The sequence below is a fragment of the Heteronotia binoei genome, chromosome 6, assembly GCF_032191835.1.
Source record: "Heteronotia binoei isolate CCM8104 ecotype False Entrance Well chromosome 6, APGP_CSIRO_Hbin_v1, whole genome shotgun sequence".
NCBI classification, from domain to species: domain Eukaryota; kingdom Metazoa; phylum Chordata; class Lepidosauria; order Squamata; family Gekkonidae; genus Heteronotia; species Heteronotia binoei.
This window is the reverse complement of record NC_083228.1, coordinates 67,099,035-67,121,181: the sequence shown is the minus strand read 5'-3', so window position 1 is coordinate 67,121,181 and position 22,147 is coordinate 67,099,035. Positions and strand designations below refer to the sequence as shown.

The 22,147-nt window shown below is 42.1% G+C and overlaps 1 protein-coding gene across 1 annotated transcript in view; it reads left to right on the top strand.

Moving 5' to 3' along the window:
* The first annotated feature begins 18,010 nt into the window (after nucleotides 1–18,010).
* RBM20 (RNA binding motif protein 20) overlaps nucleotides 18,011–22,147 on the top strand; it is a 206,493-nt gene continuing 202,356 nt past the window's right edge. Inside the window, exon 1 of the mRNA XM_060241688.1 lies at nucleotides 18,011–18,523. Within this exon, the coding sequence (XP_060097671.1) occupies nucleotides 18,366–18,523 (158 nt within the window). The 5' untranslated portion in view covers nucleotides 18,011–18,365. The remainder of the gene's footprint in view (nucleotides 18,524–22,147) is intronic.

The following is a 22,147-nucleotide window of genomic DNA, read 5'->3' as shown; positions in this document are numbered from 1 at the left end:
TTGGGAATCAGTGAATTAAAATGGATGGGAATGGGTGAATTTAACTCAGAGGATCACTACATCTATTATTGTGGGCAAGAGTCCCGTAGAAGAAATGGTGTGGCCTTTATAGTTAACAAAAGATTGAGGAAGGCAGTAATGGGATACAATCTCAAAAATGACAGAATGATCTCAGTTCATATCCAAGGCAAACCATTCACTATCAAAGTAATCCAAGTCTATGCCCCAACCACTAATCAGAAGAGGCTGAAGTGGACCAGTTCTATGAAGATCTACAACACCTTCTAGAATTAACATCAAAAAAAGATGTCCTCCTCATCATAGGGGACTGGAATGCCCAAGTAGGAAGTCAAAAGCTAACCAGAACAACTGACAAGTTTGGCCTTGGAGAACAAAATGAAGCCGGGCAAAGGCTAATAAAGTTTTGTCAAGAGAACAAACTGGTCATAGCAAATGCCCTCTTCCAACAACCTAAAAGGCAACTCTACACATGGACATCTCCTGATGGGCAACACAGAAATCAGATTGATTATAAAGTCTGCAGTCAAAGATGGAGAAGCTCCTTACAGTCAGCAAAAACAAGACTTGGAGCTGACTGCGGCTCAGATCATGAGCTACTAATTGCAAAATTCAGACTTAAACTGAAGAAAACTGGGGAAGCCATTAGACCATTCAGGTTTGACCTTGATCACATCCCTTATGAATATACAGTGGAAGTGAAGAATAGGTTTAAGGAACTAGAGTTGCTAGACAGAGTGCCTGAAGACCTATGGACAGGGGTTCGTGACACTGTACAGAAGGCAGCAATCAGCACCATCCCAAAGAAAAAGAAATGCAAGAAAGCAAAGTGGCTGTCTGATGAGGCTTTACAAATTGCTGAAGAAAGAAGGAAAGTAAAAGGCAAAGGTGAAAAGGAAATATTCACCCAACTGAATGCAAATTTTCAGAGAATAGGAAGGAGAGATAAGGAGGCCTTCCTGAAGGAACAATGCAAAGTAATAGAGGAAAATAATAGGATGGGAAGGACAAGAGATCTCTTCAAGAAAATTGGGAAATCAAGGGAACGTTTCATGCAAAGATGGCCATGATAAAGAACAAAAACAGTAGGGACCTAACAGAAGCAGAAGAGATCAGGAAGAGGTGGCAAGAATACACAGAAGAATTATACAAGAAGGATCTCAATGTCCTTAACAACCATGACAGTGAAATCGCTGACCATGAGCCAGACATCCTGGAGTGTGAAGTCAAATGGGCCTTAGAAAGCATTACTAACAACAAAACGAGTGGAGATGACAGTATCCCAGTTGAGCTATTCAAAGTCCTAAAAGATGATGCTGTTAAAGTGTTGACATATTATGTCAACAAATTTGGAAAATGCAACAGTGGCCACAGGATTGGAAAAGGTCAGTTTATATTCCAATCCCAAAGAAGGATAATGCCAAGGAATGTTCAAACTATCGCACCATTGCACTCATTTCACATGCCAGCAAGGTCATGTTAAAGATCCTACAAGCTAGGCTTCAGCAGTATGTAGATCAGGAACTACCAGAAGTTCAAGCTGGGTTTCAGAGAGGTAGAGGAACTCGATCAAATTGCCAACATTTGCTGGATTATGGAGAAAGCACGGGAGTATCAGAAAAACGTCTATTTCTGTTTCATTGACTACGCTAAAGCCTTTGATTGTGTGGATCACAACAAACTGTGGCAGGTCCTTAAAGAGATGGGAGTACCGGACCCCCTCACATGTCTCCTGAGAAACCTGTATAAGGGTCAAGAAGCAACTGTCAGAATGGGATATGGAACAACTGATTAGTTTAGAATAGGAAAAAGAGTTCAACTAGGATGTATATTGCTACCCTGCTTATTTAATTTATATGCAGAGTACATTATGTGGAATGCTGGCTTGGATGAAGCAGAAGCCGGAATTAAGATTGCTGGGAAAAACATCAACAACCTCAGATATGCAGATGACACCACTCTAATGGCAGAAAGTGAAGAGAATGTAAAGAACCTCTTGCTGAGGGTGAAAGAGGAGAGCACAAAAGTAGCCTTAAAACTCAACATAAAAAAAACCTAAGATCATGGCATCCGGTGCCATCACACCTTGGCAAATAGAAGGGGAAGACATGGAAGTAGTGACAGACTTCACATTTCTGGTATCCAAGATCACTGCAGATGGTGACTGTAGCCATGAAATTAAAAGATGTTTGCTCCTTGGGCAGTGGTGTAGGGAGGGGGGGCGGGTCGCCCCAGGTCTGGGGGGCCCCTTGGCAATGCCAAGGGGCCCCTCAGAAGCCGGCTGCCTGGCGTCCCCGCCGCTGCCACTCACGTTGCTACCGAGATCCTGGAGCGCCACGTTCATGCTGGCGATCATAGGCGAGGAGAGGAGCTGGGCGCCGCCGCCGCCTAGCGCCGGAGGCAGCCGGGGCCGAGGTGGGCGGCTGCCGGGGCCATGCTACGCTGCTCCAACAGGGGGGCTCTCTCCGCCCGCCTGCGAGCCCAAGGGCCTGCCCTGTGCGCCACGAGGAGGCGCCGCCAGTTGCTAGGGCGAACTGGTCCTTGCCTCCGGCGAGGCAGCCGAGGGAGCGCGCTGCTGCGCTCCACACGGCGCGCAAGGGGCCTGCGCTGCTGCCGGCCGCTGAGGTCATAGAGCGGGAGCCGGGGAGGGGGTGGCCGTGGCGCCGGTGCCTCCCGACCGCAGAGCCGGTCTCTCTGGCCCCGCCGGCGCAGCCAGCCGGTAGATCTGCCATTGCGCAAGTCTGCCGGGATTTTGGTCTGGAACCTTCATCGTTGCAGGTGTTTAAAACATATATATGGTATGTTGGCTCTTTCACACACATTGCGTGGCTCTTAAAGCCCCCCCCCATCGGCCAGCTCGGAGAACACATTTAAAGTTGAAGTTGCTTTTTTTCCACCTCCACCTCCATCACTTCCTGTTTCCAGCAGGGCTCCCTCGCAAGTGGTGGCCATCCTGCGGAAGTGACATCACCGGAAGTGACATCATATCCTGTTTCTGGCGGTGTGCACACACATAGGGGGGCCCACATAAATCTTGGGCCCCAGGCCCCCAAAGCCCTAGCTACGCCCCTGTCCTTGGGAGAACAGCTATGGCGAACCTGGGCAGTATAATAAAAAGTAGAGACATCACCCTGCCAACAAAAGTCTGTATAGTCAAAGCAGTGGTATTCCCAGTGGTAATGTATGGCTGTGAGAGCTGGACCATAAGGAAGGCCGAATGCAGAAGAATAGATGCTTTTGAGATGTCGTGCTGGAGAAGAATCTTGAGAGTCCCTTGGACTGCAAGAAGATCAAATCAGTCAGTCCTAAGGGAAATCAACCCTGACTGTTGCCTGGAAGGTCAGATGCTGAAGCTGAAGCTCAAATACTTTGGCCACCAAATGAGAAGGGAGCACTCACTGGAGAACATCCTGATGCTGGGAAAGACAGAAGGCAAAAGAAGAAGGGGACGGCAAAAGATGAAATGGCTGGACAGCGTTACTGATGTAACAAACACAAATTTGAGCAGACTTCGGAGGATAGTGGAAAACAGGAGGGCCTGGTGTGACTTTGTCCATGGGGTTGCAAAGAACAACAAAAGCAGGTGGATTAAGTGCTCAAAAAACCTGGATCAAATCTGAGTATAGAAAGGGCTAAACACAGGGTTGTATCCTACCACTGTGCACAGCTAAAGATGGTACATTCTGTTGGTGCAAGGTGATTTTGCTGATGGCAACACTCTCTCACATTGATGCAATGTGCTTTGTGTTGATGGAATGTGCCTTGCACCAATGAAAGAATTTCACGGTGTTATCCTAAGCAGAATTACTTCTTTCTAAATTAAGGGAAATCAATGGCCTTTGAAGGGATTAATTCAGTTTAGGATGGCACTGTTAACTCCCTTAAGTAAAGCAATTTAAACTAGAAAATAGCTGTATGTTAAATTGGCCCAAAATGAATTAAAAATTAATTTCAAAAATATGTCAAATTATAATTTGTTAAGCAAAGTTCTTGAATTTGCAGGCATTTTTTAAAGGGGGAGGGGGAGCAGAGGTTTGGAGTCTGTTTTATTTTCGTTTTTATTGGAAATGTTTTTATCTATTATTGTATATCTACTTGAATTACAAAAAAAGTTGGGGTGTACATGTTTTATTAAATATAAAATACCAGCAATATGTAATGGATCTCTGTCCCTGGCCCTTGTTGGCTTTAGCACTGAAAATAAGCCTAGCTATGGTCAAAAAGCCCAGTAGAATATGTAGTGTGGGAGAATCAGAAGATGGGGAAAGTGTTAAGCATTTGCTTTCTGCCTCCTAAATACTTTCCTGCAAGTGTCCTTTGTCCTCATATGACATTAACTAGGGAACATGTGTTTGAGAAATATGCTTACCAACATAGATGAAGTTATAAAATCTCAATTTCCCCCTTCTCTTTATGTGGGAGGCTTGAGTCACACTGGATTGCTGCAGGGACAGGCAGCCATAGTGATGTAGGGCCAAAAGGGGTACTGGACCAGAGAAGAGACTGGAGCTTCCTCCTGGTTTCCAGCTAAAGGTGAGGTTTGGGCCTCCAGGTATTCTGCTTCAGGCAGATGTCAGCATTCACAGTGTTAACACAGGCAGATAGCTGGAGCTGGTTATTGAAGGTAGAATGCCAGAGTTTAATAAATGGAGCCCATAATTACATGAGAGTAGTCTGGTGAGGCCAAGGACAGTTTTCCAGAAAGCAAGATACAGAAGTAGGCCAGTGTCTAAGGGCAGGGCCGGATCTAGGGGGGGGGCAGAGGGGGGTGCTTGCCCCAGGGCACCGACTGAGGGGGCCCCCCAAATTGTATTCTATGGAACCATAAGATAGAATGGCCCATAAGAGGGTATCATTTTTTAATTTTGCCCTCCCTCAAAAAACATGTCGATCCAGTCCTGTCTAAGGGAACATACTGAAGCCAAGCTGAAGAGTTCCTCCCCATACTTTTATACGCTTTGAGCCCTATAGCATGCCAGCAACAGCTGCTTCATGTCTCCTCTGGTGATGTTTCTCCTTCCTTTGCAACGGATTGCTGGTGGTGAGCTCAGAAGCATCCTGACTTCCGTCCCCTCTACACCTGCATTGACTTTGCTCTTGAGGATCTGGGGATCCTGGAGGAGACAGGGTAGCTGACTGGCTGTGAACTGTCAGCTTTGGGTGAGGGATGAAACATACACATCATATAGATTTCCAGCTGTGATTCCTCGTCTGATTGCTCAGCTGCAGCTGGCTGGTAGCTGATAGGCATGGAATCTAGCTGTTCATTATCAGAGGAGTCAGAGCTGTCTCCAGGGCCAGGCTGTTTCATGACACCAGGTCCCTCATGCCTCCAATGTGGAGATAGAAGGTTGTGCTCTTGTGCTCACTTGGGTCCTCCTCCTCTCTTGATAGCAATACTCCCTCTAAGCTGTGGAGTCTTGTGAGCAAAAATTCTACTTTGTGAGCTACTAGCATTAAAATTGTGAGCTACTGCATAAATTACCTTGCTCTGGAGCCTTTTCCTGAGCTAAGACAAAAATATGTGAGCTGGAGGCTAAAAAACTGTAAGCTAGCTCACACTGACTCAACTTAAAGGCAACACTGCTTCAGTGCTCCCTGCTTTTCCCTTCTGGCCCTCTCTTTATGCTGGCTCTGATACAGGAACAGCCCAAACACCTTCATCGCCTGAGGCTGAAAGGGTTTAAATAAGCCCTCACCAGTGTTCCCTGTAAGCTGAATTAGTGTGAGCTAGCTCACAGTTTTGTAGCCCACAGCTCACTCATTTTTGTCTTAGCTCACGAAAAATGGTCCCAGAGCAAACTAATTTTATGCAGTAGCTCACAACTTTAATGCCAGTAGCTCACAAAATAGAATTTTTGCTAACATGACTCCACAGCTTAGAGGTGTTATGTCCTGCATTCTAATCCCTATGTACAGCACAGCGCACGCTACAGAGGCGACCAGTGGAACCCCACTGGTCCCCGAATGTAGCTCGCTAATATGCTAATCAAGATCTGTGGCGGAAAGTTTAACTGACCAGGATTGGACCTGGCCTCACGGAGGGTTGTTCCGGGGCATGTATATAATCGGGACCCGGCCCACCATTCTCTCTCTTGTGATGTACCCGCTAATAAAGTATGTTGCCTTCAACACGTCTTGTCACTGAGTACATTACACTGGCCTTGGCCCGGCAAGCCCGCGCTATGTGGCCCACCTTCCCGCAGTTCCTGCAGTCCATGTTGCTATAGGGGCAGTCCCATCTCTTGTGGGGGTCGCCACAGCTAGCACACTTGCTGTTGGTTGGTCTCTCTGTGGCTCATTGCCGTGTGGGGGCTCTCGGGCCCATTCCTTGTTGGTGGCGGAGCTGGAAGGCCTCTTCGTCCTCTGGGTCGCCGAGCGCCATCTCTTCCTGGTGGACTTCTCCTCGCGGGTTGTTGTATGCTTTGATGGTTCTTTCAAACGCGGTTGCTTTGTTGAAAGCTTGTTGAAGTGTGAGTTCCTCCTTTGCGAAGAGCTTTTGCTGCAGCCTTTCGTCTCGGAGGCCCCATACGAAGTGGTCTCTCAAGGCTTCCTCCCGCTTGTCAAAACCGCAATTCCCTGCAATCTGGCGGAGAGCGGCCAGGTAGATGGCAGCCGTTTCTCCAGGCCCTTGATCTCTCTTGTGGAAGAGGAATCGGCGGGCGATGATGGAAGGCTGGGGCAAGAAATGCCCGGTGAGGAGTCTGACGATCTCCCCGTACATTCTCTTGGTGAGCTTCGCAGGGGCCAAGAGACCTCTGGCGATCTCGAAGGTGGCCTCCCCGCAGACGCTCAGGAGTACGTCCCTCATGCGGCTGTTGTCGGTAATCATGTTTGCACGTAGATAGCATTCAACCCTCTCCGTGTAGGTCTCCCACCTCTCGGAGTTGGCGGGGTCGAACTCAGCAAGATGGCCCGTCGTTACACTCGGGTTCGCCATGGTGGCGGCCGGCACTTCTGTCTCTTGCGGCTTCGTGCCTTCCTCGTCTCCAGCCAGGTCAGCGACTTCCCACTTGGGGAGTCACCTAGCTAGATCCCACCTTCGTCGCCAGTGTAATGTACTCAGTGACGAGACGTGTTGAAGGCAACATACTTTATTAGCGGGTACATCACATGAGAGAGAATGGCGGGCCGGGTCCTGATTATATACATGCCCCGGAACAACCCTCCATGAGGCCAGGTCCAATCCTGGTCAGTTAAATTTCCTGCCACAGATCTTGATTGGTGGTGCGTATTAGCAAGCTATGTTCGGGGACCAGTGGGGTTCCACTGGTCGCCTCTGTAGCATGCGCTGTGCTGTACATAGGGATTAGAATGCAGGACATAACAGAGGGAACATTGGCCCTCACTGCCTTTCCATGCTCCATCCACTATTGCTTGGGACAATCAGCCCTTGGAGGCTTTCTCCACTTCCAAAGGAAGAACATGAAGTTAGGGTTCTGAAAGGACACACCTCCCCAAACTGCTGTGAACAGATTTTCACTCAAAATTTAACTCAATTTTTTTGAGAACTTATTTCTCTTACAGCAAAAACATATTGTTTTCTGAGTTATGCTGCAGTTTGTATTTGAAAGAATCAAAGGGTTGCTGGGTCTGCATTGGAAAATACCTGGAGACTTTGGGGCTGGAGCTGGGAGAGGGTGAGGTTTGGGGAGGGGAGGGATCTCATCATGGCACAATGCCATAGAGTCCACCCTTCAAAGCAGCCATTTTCTTCAGGGGAGCTGATTTCTGCCAGCTGGAGATCAATTGTAAAAGCAGGAGATCTCCAGGCCCCACCTGGAGTCTGGCAGCCCTAAGAAATCATGACCTACAGAGATAATAGTGAAATACATAAGGAGGATGTAAGACCACACTCAGGAAAGAAAGGGAAATAATGCTTAGTTTAAATCCAATACTTGTATTGTGTTAGGTTATTGTATAATAAAAAAATCTTTGCTTTCTAGAGAAAAAGCAAAATTCACACCTTGAGAGTAAGATTCATGAAATAATAACAATATAAGATTTGTAAAACATATATACATATTACAAATATGCATATTTGCAAAACACATATGAATAAAAGATAATTCTTTGCAGTAGCACAAACATACCTATTACCCAGTTACATTAAAAACAAATTTTATACAAAATGTGGATCCATTCTCATGTACATAACTGTGGGATATTAAAATTAATTTATTCAAATTAATCCGGCAATAGGATTTGATTAGGCTTCATTTGATTTCCCTTCTTTCCAATTTTAACATGTGCTGTTATCATAATAATGTGAGGAGCATCCCATCTCATGCAGGCAGAACAGTGCTCATATAAATAATTTTTATCATCTTCCACTGTAAAGTGCTGTTCCCCCAACCAAAACTTCCTTCCAGAATTTACTGGAAGTAGATTAATACAGATATAGGGAAAAGATAGTGGCAAAAAAGAAAGCAATGGGCAATTAGTTTTGGAAAACGGTATTCGTCATTAGAAAATGTTCTTTAGTGGCTGAAACCGTATGTTAACAACATTCTTTAAAATATTTTTTAAAATAAGTTTTAAAATTTTTAATGAAGTCATATTTACAATTCCTGGAATAGTTTACTCAGTACCTTTCATTTTGTTTCAGCAGTAACTGTAGTGGTGAACATTTGCTGTTTCTGAATCGAGAATGGAGCATTAAACTAGCCACTCATGACATAAGATAGTATTTTGGGATAAAAGAATGTGTATAACTATCCAAGGTATGATCAATTGAGTACTTCAGACATATAAATTTACAGTATGTGGACCAAGGATTATGCTGTCACCAACTGTTGGTAGGGGGTAAATTGGTAATTTCCACTCACTATACATGCAAAAGGCAATATTACTTTAGTGAATATTGTTCTGAATCAAGAAGAGGCTATTATAACATGTTCCCAAGATGACTCAGCATCTCTGTTGGGCAGCTTCACATATCACATGATAATCTGGACAAATGTGGAATCTGTAGATGAATGCTTGATAGCTTGGTATCCACAAAACAGCCTTTAACACCCTTGTAAATCAAGACCTGCTCAAATCCTGATGACATGTAACCATGATTTAGGATTTAATTTCCTTCCATTTTTACTGTTTCCCAACTGCTGCTTCTTAGAAGTGCTCATTTACTTTTAATGCATGTATAGTTGCCAAAAAATCAACAGGTTCATTTTTCTGGCTGTCTGAGTGGCTTGTATCTGATAAGCATACATGCCTTTCTAGAAAAAATAGCAGGCAAACCAGTTTCTGTACAAAGGGTGATTCCAGTTACATATGTCCTAAACTCAAGTGCTCTAAACTCCAGTTATGCTCTAAACTCATGGTGTTGCCTACACAGTCACTGTATTATTCTGCTCATATCTTAATATGTACATCTATTTATTTTCTTTTTACCCAAGGGTACTGGATTTCAATTTATTGGGATCATTGTACAGGGGAGTGAAACACAAGGCAAAGTATGATACAGGTGGGTAGCTGTGTTGGGCTGAAGCAACAGATTAAAGTTAAGAGTCCACTGGCACTTTAAGACACACAAAATTTTATTCAAGGTAAGAGTTTTCATGTAAATACACACTACTTCAGAAAGGTAGTTTTTTTTTTTGTCAAGAACAGCTCAGGCATGCTTCCTGAAGAAGAGGAAAATGTTTGTCTGAAAAGGTAAATAAATTCAGTTAGAGCCAGTTACTAAAACAGGTCTGTCTGAAATGACAGAAAAATCCCTTTAGTAGCTAGTTACTATAATGAAATAAATAGGCTGCCTGAAAAGGGCCATAATTAAATGGAAGGAAACCATTCAAGCTTATAAACAGAAGCTGAACAGCAAATAAGCATCTAAAATGATGAAGCTACTTATATCTTGCGGATGTATTACATCTGCATAGCTTGCGGATGTAATTTCTGCACCTCTGGCTATTATTTTTGAGAATTCTTGGAGAACAGGAGAGGTGCTGGAAGATTGGTGGTGGGCGAATGTTGTCCCCATCTTCAAAAAGGGGAAAAAAGACGATCTGGGTAATTACCGACCCGTTAGCTTGATGTCTATACCTGGAAAAGTGTTAGAACAAATAATCAAATAGTCGGTCCATGGAACATTTAGAAAGAATGGATGTGATTACTAAGAGCCAGCATGGTTTTTTCAAGAACAAGTCATTTCAGACTAACCTGATCTCTTTTTTTGAGAAAGTGACTACTTTGCAGGATCAGGGGAATGCTGTAGAGTAGACATCCTTTATCTTGATTTCAGTAAGGCTTTTGATAACGTTCTACATACTATCCTTGTTGACAAGTTGGTAAAATGTGGTTTGGATCCTGTTACCGTTAGGTAGATTTGTAACTGGTTGACAGATCACACCTAAAGAGTGCTTGTGAATGGTTCCTCATCCTCTTGGAGAGGAGAGACAAGTGGAGTACTTTAAGGATCTGTCCTGGGACCTGTTTTGTTCAACATCTTTATCGATGATTTGGATGAAGGAATAGAGGGAATGCTTATTAAATTTGCAGATGATATTAAATTGGGAGGGGTTGCAAACACAGAAGAAGACAGAAACAGGATACAGGATGACCTTGACAGGCTGGAAAACTGGGCTAAAACCAATAAAATGAATTTTAACAGGGATAAATGTAAAGTTCTGCATTTCGGTAGGGAAAATCCAATGCATGGATATAGGATGGGGTAGACTTGTCTTAGCAGTAGTGTGTGTGAAAAGGATCTAGGGGTCTTAGTGGATCATACGCTGAACATGAGTCAACTGTGTGATGTGGTGGCTAAAAAGGCAAATGCAAGTTTGGGCTGTATCAACAGAAGTATAGTGTCCAGACCACATGATGTGATGGTATCGCTTTACTCTGCTCTGGTAAGACCTCACCTGGAGTGTTGTGTTCAGTTTTGGGCACCACATTTTAAGAAGGTTATAGACAAGCTAGAACAGGTCCAGAGGAGGGCAACGAAGATGGTGAGGGGTCTGGAGACCAAGTCCTATGAGGAAAGGTTGAAGGAGCTGGGAATGTTTAACCTGGAGAGGAGGCAGCTGAGAGGTGATATGTGAAGTACTTGAAGGGCTGTCATATAGAGGATGGTGTGGAATTGTTTTCTGTGGCCCCGGAAGGTAGGACCAGAACCAATGGGTTGAAATTAAATCAAAAGAGTTTCCGGCTCAATATTAGGAAGAACTTCCTGACCGTTAGAGTGATTCCTCAGTGAAACAGGCTTCCTCGGGAGGTGGTGGGTTCTCCTTCCTTGGAGGTTTTTAAACAGAGACTAGATGGCCATCTGACAGCAATGAAGATCCTGTGAATTTAGGGGGAGATGTTTGTGAGTTTCCTGCATTGTGCAGGGGGTTGAACTAGATGACCCTAGAGGTACCTTCCAACTCTATGATGCTATCTTCATTATGTTATATGCTAATTTGCTGTTCAGTTTCTGTCTATAAGTTTGAATGTTTTCTTCCATTTCATTGTATCTGAAGAAATGTGTGTGCACACAAAAGTTCATACCTTGAATAAAGCTTTGTTGGTCTTAAAGGTGCCACTGGACTCAAACATTGTTCTATTACAAGGGAAAGTATATTAGTCCAAGTTTTAAAAAATTTGTGAAGGGCAAAGGCTTGTTCTTAATGTTAGGTCATTTTGTCTTCAGTTGAGAGATCTCAGGTAACAAATGTGGATAAAGTTCTTTTTAAAAGCCCGATGAAGAAGAGCTACTTGCTGTTTGATTCTGCATTTTTTAGAGTTTCCAGAAAGAAGGCATTACTCTCCACTACTTCCTTCATTCCCCTGCTTTACCACCTTTGTTAATACATAGTTTTTGGAAATATGTAAATATCGTTCTGAGTTGTTTTGCATTGCTGTGATTCATTAAGAAGAAGTGACTGCTCCTAGGGTAATTTACTTAATTACACAGAGCAGATTCTGGTCCAAGAATTCCATTTATTTATACACGCAGATATGCATACTTTAAATACCTAAACAAATACATTCAGACTTTAATAAAAATGGAAATAATTTGTATGTGTACCCAGGTTAGCATTTAAGCACTGATAAAGTATGCTACTTTGTCATATAAAACAGATGATTTAGAATTAGACACTTAAATTCACAAACTTTCAGTATGACAAGCAGTAAAGATTTATATTGGTAAATAAGGAATGACGGGTACAAGTGGTTCTGCTCATATTTCAACACAGACAAGCTGAGAATAGCAGAGTTGTGAAAGCTGCCATATTTCTGCATATAGGAGGGTATGTTCTATGTAGGGAAGAAGGACCATGAGTTCGTCATATAACAAATATTTTGAAGTTGTTCATTGTCATCATAGTTAAATGTTGAAATACAAACGTATGAATTTACAGTGGACTCCTGTTGTTATGAGTAACAACAGGGTGCTACTCATTTACTTCTGTGTATTTGCTGTGTTCACTGTTAGTGGGCATGTTATGTATATTTGCTGTGTTAGTAAGCCTGAATTTTAAGCAGGCTTTTATTTCTCTCCAGGATCCTGATGTAGAGTTGCCAAGTCCAATTCAAGAAATATCTGGGGACTTTGGGGGTGGAGCCAGGAGCAAGGGTGTGACAAGTATGATTGAACTCCAAAGGGAGTTCTGCTCATCACATTTCAAGGGACCGCACACCTTTTCAATGCCTTCCCTCCATTGGAAGTAATGAAGAATAGGGGCACCTTCTTTGGGGGCTCATAGAATTGGATCTCCTGGTCCATTGAAACTTGGAGGGTATTTTGGGGGGAGGTGTAAAAGGAACTGGCTTACTTCCAAATTTGGTGCCTCTACCTCAAAAAACAGCCCAGATACCTGTGGATCAAATTTTCCATTATCTCCTATGGGAATCTGTCTCCATAGGGAATAATGGAGTGCCCAGCAGACATTCCCCCCCCCCGCTTTCTGATGACCCTGAAGCAGGGGGAGGGCCTCCAAACCCTGCCTTCACCTGGGGATTTATACAAAAAACAAACAACTTGTCTGTGATATAAATAGGCTACCAGACTTTTAAATAATTTTAAAATATATTTACATGCTTCAGACTTAATCAATGTATTTGACACAAAAGTCTACATTGACAACTATAAGATACAATTAAATTCTTATAAACAGAGCCCATAGTGATTTACTAATACAGCGAACAAGTAACTAGTTACAATAATATAATAGACGCGTTTCGTGTTCCCATTTCATCAGTATTATAATATCTTCCACTTGTGCTGTATATTACAAGGGAGTAAGCCAGTTCCTTTTACTAGAAGCATGAGCAAAGCCTTCAACTCCATTTCTGGCCAAAACACTCTCCATACATACTGGATACAAACACTGAGGCTTCATGAAGGAACCACCTTGAAATATAAATAACAAAACTCTACTACAGGTTGCTATGAACTAATACGGTGCATTTCAAGGACCTAGGAATGAAACCAAAACTTTATCTCCAAACAATTTAGCTATTACAGGGAACATGCACACTTAAAATTCACCCATTGTTGCAATATACTTTTCTATATGGAGCAAGCCACTTATATATCTGGTTCCAAACCTTCACTTCTACATACGCCATAATGCTCTTCAGTTGCAAGCTAGACTGTGCTCTAGATATCAGATCTGTAAAATGAGAGCCAATTTGGTGTAGTAGTTAAGTGTGCAAACTCTTATCTGGGAGAACTGGGTTGATTCCCCACTCCTTCATATGCACCTGCTGATGTGACCTTGGGTCAGCCAAAAGTTCTCTCAGAGCTGTTCTGTTCAATAGCAGTTCTGGGATAACTCTCACAGCCCCACCTACCTCTCAGGGTATTTATTGTGAGGAGGAGAAGGGAAAGGAGATTGTAAGCTGCTTTGAGACTTCAGGTAGTAAAGGGTGGGGTATAAATGCAATCTCTTCTTCTCTAACACTAACTCCCAAGCAGATGTTAGTTCTGCAATTACATTTTTATTTACGCAGGACAGTAAGCCATCTGTTATTTCACTTTCCTTTAAATGTGTCAGCATTAATTAGCACAGAAATCTGCCTTATACCGAGTCACAGCACTGATCAATCAGCATTGTCTACTCACTCCAACTGACAAGAGCTCTTCAGGTCAGAGGCTATTGACATCACCTACTACCTGATCCTTTTAATGATAACAGGGATGGTGCCTGGGACTTTCTGCTGTACAAAGCAGGTGTCCTACCACTGAGGCATTGTAACTGCATAAACTTGCTTTGTATTAAAACAAAGTCTGAAGATAGTTGAGACTTTAACAGTTAATTTGCGTATTGACTGAAGATGCCTTATGTGGAAAATTTCAATGGTATTTTATTTTTATTTATTTATTTACGTTGTATTTATATCCTGCCTGTTCTATACAGACTCAAGGTGGCTAACAGCATAAAATAAACAGTAAACAAAAGCAATATTAAAACAATAAAACAATCAGGTAAATGGCAATGGTGGTACTTCAGGCGGCTCATGTAATATTTTCTTTCTCATGCACCCAGATCCTAGGCAGTTAGTACTAGTGCGATGGATCCAGATGTGGTGGCAGCCCTCTCCCATTAGATGGTATTTTTTGAAGTACAGTACTCTCCCTTTAGAAGAGTGACAACCATACTCTAAGCCCTGGATGCTGGTGCAATGTGCTGTATGTATAAAGTGCTATCTTCTTGTAGCAAGCACCCTTTTTTTAGCGCTCCCATTACTGAACTGTCACTATGTATGTGTATACTATGTATGCTTGTGTCCCATCATCTAAGATGTGGGCCTCCTACCTGGGGTTTATATAGTATTTAGAAGCTGTGATTGGCTGTACAGATAGTATTCTAAGATGTACTGTGACTCTGAGGTATGTCAGGAGTCATATACAGACAAGTCATATACAGACAATGAATTCACTGGGAATGTCTATACTTAAGGAGTTTCTCCTGGTGTAATGCTATGTTTATGTCAGCAGAAGCAAGAACCAAGGGCACTTAGGATACCAACTGAGCTTCACTTCTCTACTGGCATTCCCCCAGTGCCACTCATTCCTGGCCCATTATGCTTACACACTTACAGCAGTGCATATACTAGCATGTCAGTGCTGTGTCACCATTTCTTTCAGTTCTGCCAGTGTTAGCATTAAATATGAAGAAGACTGCAGATTTATACCCCGCCCTTCTCCCTGAATCAGAGACTCAGAGTTGCTTACAATCTCCTATATCTTCTCCCCCCACAACAGACACCCTGTGAGGTGTGTGGGGCTGAGAGGGCTCTCACAGCAGCTGCCCTTTCAGGGACAACTCCTGAGATAGTTATGGCTGACCCAAGGCCATTCCAGCAGGTGCATGTGGAAGAGTGGGGATTCAAACCTGGTTCTCCCAGATAACAGTCCGCACACTTAACCACTATACCAGACTGGCTCTCCATATGTATGTGTGAATTTAAAATATTTTCTTGTCCCCTTCCTGCAGTTCTTGCATGTGGTAAAATCATTTAGACTTAACCCAAGTGGGTGAGAATTGTGTGAAATTGGAATTTTCCAGTTACTCAAAGTGGCTATTATATATTTACATTCACTGTACATATTTTTTGTACAGGTGCAAATGTGTAAATACATGATATGCAGTGCAGTTGGAGAATCACATTTCACTAAAGAACAGCCATTTAAGATCTGAGAATAAATTTAGGTCTAAAGCACATGTTGGCTTATAATACAGAAAGCACAAGGTAGGACGCTGATTCTTTATTTCAAGCCCCCTTCCTGTTTTTGGCTAGAACCTATCCACTCCCTCTTTTACCACCTTCTGGTACTACAGCTAACATTTATAAGCTAATGAATCTAAGTGCTTTAGCAGTATGCTATGTAGAGTCCTCTTCATCCCACAAACCACTGTGGATGAATTGGTTCCAGTGTGAAACTGAGAGCAATATGATTTGGAGATGGTATTATCTTGCTCAAAATAATGGTGGGATATGTTACTAGCAATTCCCTATCCCCTGGGATGTGGAACTCTGTGAGTGGAGTAGGAATAGAGATTTCCAGTACAATGCTGGCAATGCACTCTGGGGAAGATGGCTAGCTTCTTTCCCCTCCAGCTATTTACCTGAAGTTAATCTCTTTCCCTAGAAAACTTCTAGGGAACTTCAGTTTCATGAGATCTTGTAATCCTTGGCTTGGTGATATGATTGCTCAAACAAAATCATATAATATTTTTAAAAATGGTACATTTCCATTTACATAGAAACCTTTGGGAGAGGGGGAGTCATGCTAATATAAATGGATATCCTGTTTTATTGATCTGAGAGTGTTCTTCATAGTTTCCCACCTTTTCTTCAGTCCAGGTTAACACACACAATACTTAACCATGATTCAGCCTAAACATGAAAAAACTGTTATTTAAAAACAATTCCTTGTCTTGTACTTTTTCCATTGAAACCTACCTGCTGCAGTTTGCCTTGCCATCTGCTTAGTTACTTTCCCAGAGACTGGGTTTGTCCTGTTGAAGAGCACTGATTTTTTTAAATTTTGCTTTCTAACTTCTTGTTTTAGCCTTCAAAAGAGCAAATTTTGAAATTACAGTAGTTTGCTGCAGAGTCCAATAAATACTTTAGATAGCAATGCTATATATAGCACTCATGGGTTTTGTGTATGTATCTCATAGCAGCTTCAGATCTGTAGTGCTGCGACATATGCATCATAACACATTCCTTTGCAAACTTGTGTAATATAGCTGCATAGGATGTTTGAGATTGCTAACTGCTGCCACAGAAGAACCATATTAACACACACAACATTAATGGTGCCTTTTACATACACTGAAGCTTTTATTTTATTTAGAAGGGAAAAATTGTTCCAATAAAAATGAATAAATTTGTCAGTCAGTAAGACATTACCTGCAATAAACATGGAGTTCTTTACAACCATTAAGAAGATTCTGAATGTTACAAAGGTGACATTCTCAGTTAATTTGCATCGTGGACTAGGTATCTTTTTATGTTCTATTCCAGTCCTGTAAATTTTGTACGTCTCTTCACTATACATTCAAACTTCTTGAAGTATAGATAGGACATAACAACCCATATGTCTGTACAGTAAATACAAATATGCATGCTTATAGTATATAGTACTGTTTATTAAACATATATATTGATATTATACAGGATATGAAAACTTGGCAGAACTCAGCAAACAAAGCAGAGTTGTCTTCTTTATATGCTTCCTTGTATGGTTTCTGTATGTGGAAAATACTTACCTGTCACAAGTAATTCACCAATAACCATATATTGCAGAACAAATCAATATTTTTGTGGGATTTGTGCTGGGATTGCCAACAACCTGGAAGCAAAAAAATTCGTGGCAACTGACTGGCGAAGTAATATAATCTGGTAAACAACAACACATTAAACCTCTAATAAAGGGACACAGCACTCTTTCCCCAGGCACTTGTCAACCACGACTTGTGCCCGCTTGTGACTTTCCAGTGTCTCTGCATGTAGCAAAGTACACGCAAAGGCAATTATGTAGCAACGTACATGCAGGCTTCACACTTTCTTAGTTAGAAATGCTTTCCGTCGAAGAAGCGTATGGAATGAAAAGGTTCTTCAGGCATCTAGCTTCAACACCGGGCTTCAAGAGCTATGTCGTCGGCAAGGGGCACAGTGTGCGGCAGTTAAAATAGAGATGGGTATCGTAGAATACAGCAACTATCGTTAAAGACATAAAAAACCCACTTCCCGCCAAAAGGGGGAGGGGAGAACACCGCCTTCGTAGCGTGAGACCCCACGTGATCCAACCTGTGTCCAATCCGGGACGCAGTGCCAAGGATAGCCAAGTGCACGTGTGCGCTAGAGGCTGCAAATGCCAAAACTTCTACAAGGGGGAGGGGATGAGGAAGGAACGAAAACAGATCGTTGCGCCTCCTAAAGGCTACGCGGGGTATAACCCTCCCTCGAATTTCTGCCTTTCCTCTTCTGGCGGCGATTTAAAAAACAAGCAAACGGGCCAGCCTTTCCCCCCATCCCCACTAGGCAATACTGCGTAGGCTCGTTTCCTCTTAGCGTCCCGGTCTCCCGTCAACGAAATCCCCGAGGTGACTGAGGCTCCCGCGGGCTCCCGGCGCAGGAGGGGGCACCTCCTCGCCCCATTGGCTCCGCTGCGCCGGGCATCGCCATAAATGCTTCTCCCCAGGCGCTTGCTGCCCCCTCAGCGGAGGCGCCGTCCAGAAGGGCGAGTGAACGAGCGCGCGCCAGTGGCATTTGCCGCCGCCTGCTCGAGCTGCTGCGGGGCAGGCGCTCCAGTCGGGGGTCAGGCGGCCGGCCGCGCTCTTGCTCCGGGCTGATTCCGAGAGAGCCTCGGGTGCTGCCGGCTGACCCTTGCTCTGCCTTGCATGGTCCCGGCGGCTGCCATGAACCAGGCCCCAGACCCCAATGGCCCCGAGCAGCCTGACAGGGATGCCCGCAGCTCGGCCCACCTCCAGTCAGGCGGCAGCAGCGGTCCCGCCCGGGGGATGCCGGCGACACCCAGCCTGCCCCAACTCATCCAAAAGTAAGAGCCGCGAGGCGAAGTCGGGGGTGGGGGAGGGAGGAGAGGCGAGAGGCGGGGGTGAGGCTTCGCAGTCCTCTCCGGTCTGTTTCTCTTTACCCCCTCCTGTTGAACTCCTGCAGAGACAGGGAAGTGCCAGAGATTTCTGCTTGTAAAATCTTTTCCGCTTGGATTAATTCGAAACTGTGGTCTGGCTCAAGCCAGCAGAGACAAACGGGGGATCCATAGACATGTGGCTGGGCCGCTTGCACCAAATCAGAAGCGATAAGGTTGCTCACCTTTCGGACTTTCCGTTAGCTGTGACGCATGGTGGGCAGCCTGAAAAGTTAAATCTTGTTTCTAAAAATTTAGGTTGCGCTGAGTTGTTCTCTCTCTTGAATAGGAAGTTTAGTTCACCACACAAATACAAACATTATGGCGCTCCTGTACCCCCCTTTATCTATGTTTATGATGTAGAATTTGGAGTTTATTATTTTTTCCGCTTTTTAAATGTGATTGCGTAAAGACCTGACATTGACTGGCGGCAGATATGCTGGAATATATATTATTAGATATAACTGGCAATACCAAAAGAAGAACATTTACGCTGTCTTAAAGTTGCCCGTCTTTTACCAGTCAGTAAATGCACTAAAACGGTAAGGACATAATTACAAGTATAGTTACACTAACAGTTCTATGGACACTTTTATTTACCAGACATAAAAGAGGGAAGATTGATGAACATGCATCCTGTTGTTTATATTTTCAAATTAAAGAAACGTCTGAAGATTAATTGAATGAATTGTATTTATTAGGTGAAACATGAATTCCACATAATAAGCATCTGGATTTAATTAATATATATATACATATCCCATTACTCAACCTGCCAAAATTCCTGTGGCATTTAATAATATATAGTATATTATATTCCGTGCATGCTGTACTGAATGTTTTTACAGATATGTTTTTACTATCTAGTATGCTATTAAAAATTCTGGCTACTTTGGTTGCTATTCAAGAAACTTGAAAATTGTAAAATTAACAGATTGCTATGTCATTGTTTGACTTGCGGAGAGCAAAAATAGGATGAAGTAGGAAAGTTTACGGTATGGTAAAAACCATCCTTTTCCTGAGCTTTCTAAGGAAGTTTTTTTTTGTGTTCAGTTATCAAATTTTATGAGAAACAAAATCTCTGCTATGTGTTACAAAGTAATACTAGCCTGTTTGTTTAACTAGGGACTTGTAAAGCTCTCTCACAGAAACTGTTTAATCCCTTTAAGTTGGTAATATTTGGAAACAATGGATAGGTCTTTTTTGTAAAGTGTGTTTTTTGTAAATAATTTAATATTGAGATTTTAAAAGAAGTTGCCAGTGTTCAAAGACAATAAGTAGCAAGAGGTATAGTAATAGAAATCATGGAAGTAGTTTTAAGAAAATATTAATATGCTTGACATATTTTGACAGTTATGTAGTGTGGGTTTTTTAAAAAGTCTGTGAATTTTGTATTGAATTTAAAAACAACAACACCCCCATCCATTCTCATCCTAAGCCGTTGAGCTGTAGAACAAGGATAATTTTTATTTATTTTGCTTATATAGGAAGGTTTAAATATTCCTAAGAATCCTGCAAGGAATCCTTTCTTTTGATGTGTGGCCAGTACTAAATGGAAGTAAGTCCCACTGTGCCATTCTTTTATAAAGTAGTGTTCAGGCTCAAGTTGTGAAAGTAGGTAGAGCTAGGCCTTCAGAATATGTTACTGCAAATTGTATGTAGAAATTATCAATCATTTTTCAATTTTATAATCAATTTAATGGAGGCACATATTCACATTATTTGTAATTATTTTAAGTATTCTAAAATGTAGATGTAATGGTATAGTAGAAAGCAATCTATGAAAAAAGTATTTTTAGCACATGTTGAAAAAGCACATTTTAAAACGAAAATCTGCGATAATATCTGCCTTCAAAAATTTGATTTAAAAGACATAGTATATTCCAGTCTTTTTCCATCATGGCAACATGGTGTAAAATAGCGAATGTCAAACACTCCCATTTATGGCAGTGCAACATGATCGCGGTATTTGTAATGGCACTGCATATTTTAATCTCTTCTTCCATGTTGAAATAATATGCTTCAACACTAAGTATAGTAAATAGAAAGTAATAACAAGTTCCATTTTGTTGTTGAACTCATTATTTAATAAGGCGTTTGGAAAATACGGATAGATATTGATTGGAATAGAAATCATGAAAAATGTTTAAGAAATTTTAACTATGCACTAATAAATTCATACGTCCATTACAGGAAAGCACTGCAGAGAGGCAGTCTTCAGGTTATTGAGACAATTTATTGGTAGTTGTATTTCTACATGTAAAATAATTGCTAGATCACAAAAGACAGATTTTTTTTTTTGCTTGTAGGGAATTCTCTTTCTTCCCTATGATTTTGTTTTCCTGCATTTATTTGTAAATTTTTGCCACAGGAAGTGGACAGTGTTTAAAAAGGATAGTTTTGAATAAATCAATGCTCCATAAAGATTACTGAATCTAACTTTAGCAGAGATTATCATTTAATTGGTCTAGTTTCCTATTGGACTAGCAAATATTCTGTTTTATATTATTCTGGGCAGTATTAAATTTTGTCAGGCAAGTTTTGAAATCACAGGTACAGAAAGATTAAAGTTTCAGGCATGATATAATGTGCTATGGGGAGGTGTCTTTTTAGTCAGTGAAAAAAAGTTCTGTATTTAGAAGGGGGAGATCCAAATTCAGATCACAGCCGTGAATTTCACTGGATGGTTGTGAGCTTGCCAGCATCCCTGAGACTGATGTGACTGTTGCAAAGATTAATGGTGTGGGAACTACTATAGAAACCGTCAATAATAATTTTCAAACTGCACTAAGCATTTGTGAACATATATATATTTGTGAATATATATATATACTTTTAACTCTATTCTGCTTTCCCTAGTGAGTCAAACACTTTGTATGTTTTTATATTTCAGTGTATCTGATGTAAAAGATGTGCTAATGATAGTGCTTATTATATCCACTCATCCGTCATTTGAATGGGAATGCAGAAAAGCTGCTGCTGCCTGAACCTGAGATTTCTATGTGGGACATCTGATTTTCTGTAGATTGGGGAGCGGAAAAGCAGGTGAAAGTCTGGCTTGGGGAAAACCACAACTGCTTGTAGAATGACAAATGTGACTGACATATGGGTATGGTTAGGTAATGATATCGCAGATATTATGTTGAATCTGGCTGGGTGGGCGAAGCCCAAGGAGGCTTCATCCCCCAAGAAGCTGTGGTTTGGAAAGTGAAGAGGGAGATTGATAATGCTGAGGGTTAATGATCTAAACTAACATTCCATTGGTTTCCAAAGTAGAAATACTGTCGAGGGCAAATAGGCAGTTATTTGAGTTGCATCTGAAGGGATTAAATGAGATCATTACAGATGCCGCACTCCAGTGCACATTCAATTTTCAGAATGGATAGATTAAACACAGAAGGAAAAAAGAAAAATTAAGTACGGTATTACATTGTTCCTCATATTCTTATTAACATTATTTGTGTACCTAACTTTCTACTTTTCATCCACAATACATATAAATCAGTGTGCCTAAACAGTGTTACTTCAGGTACT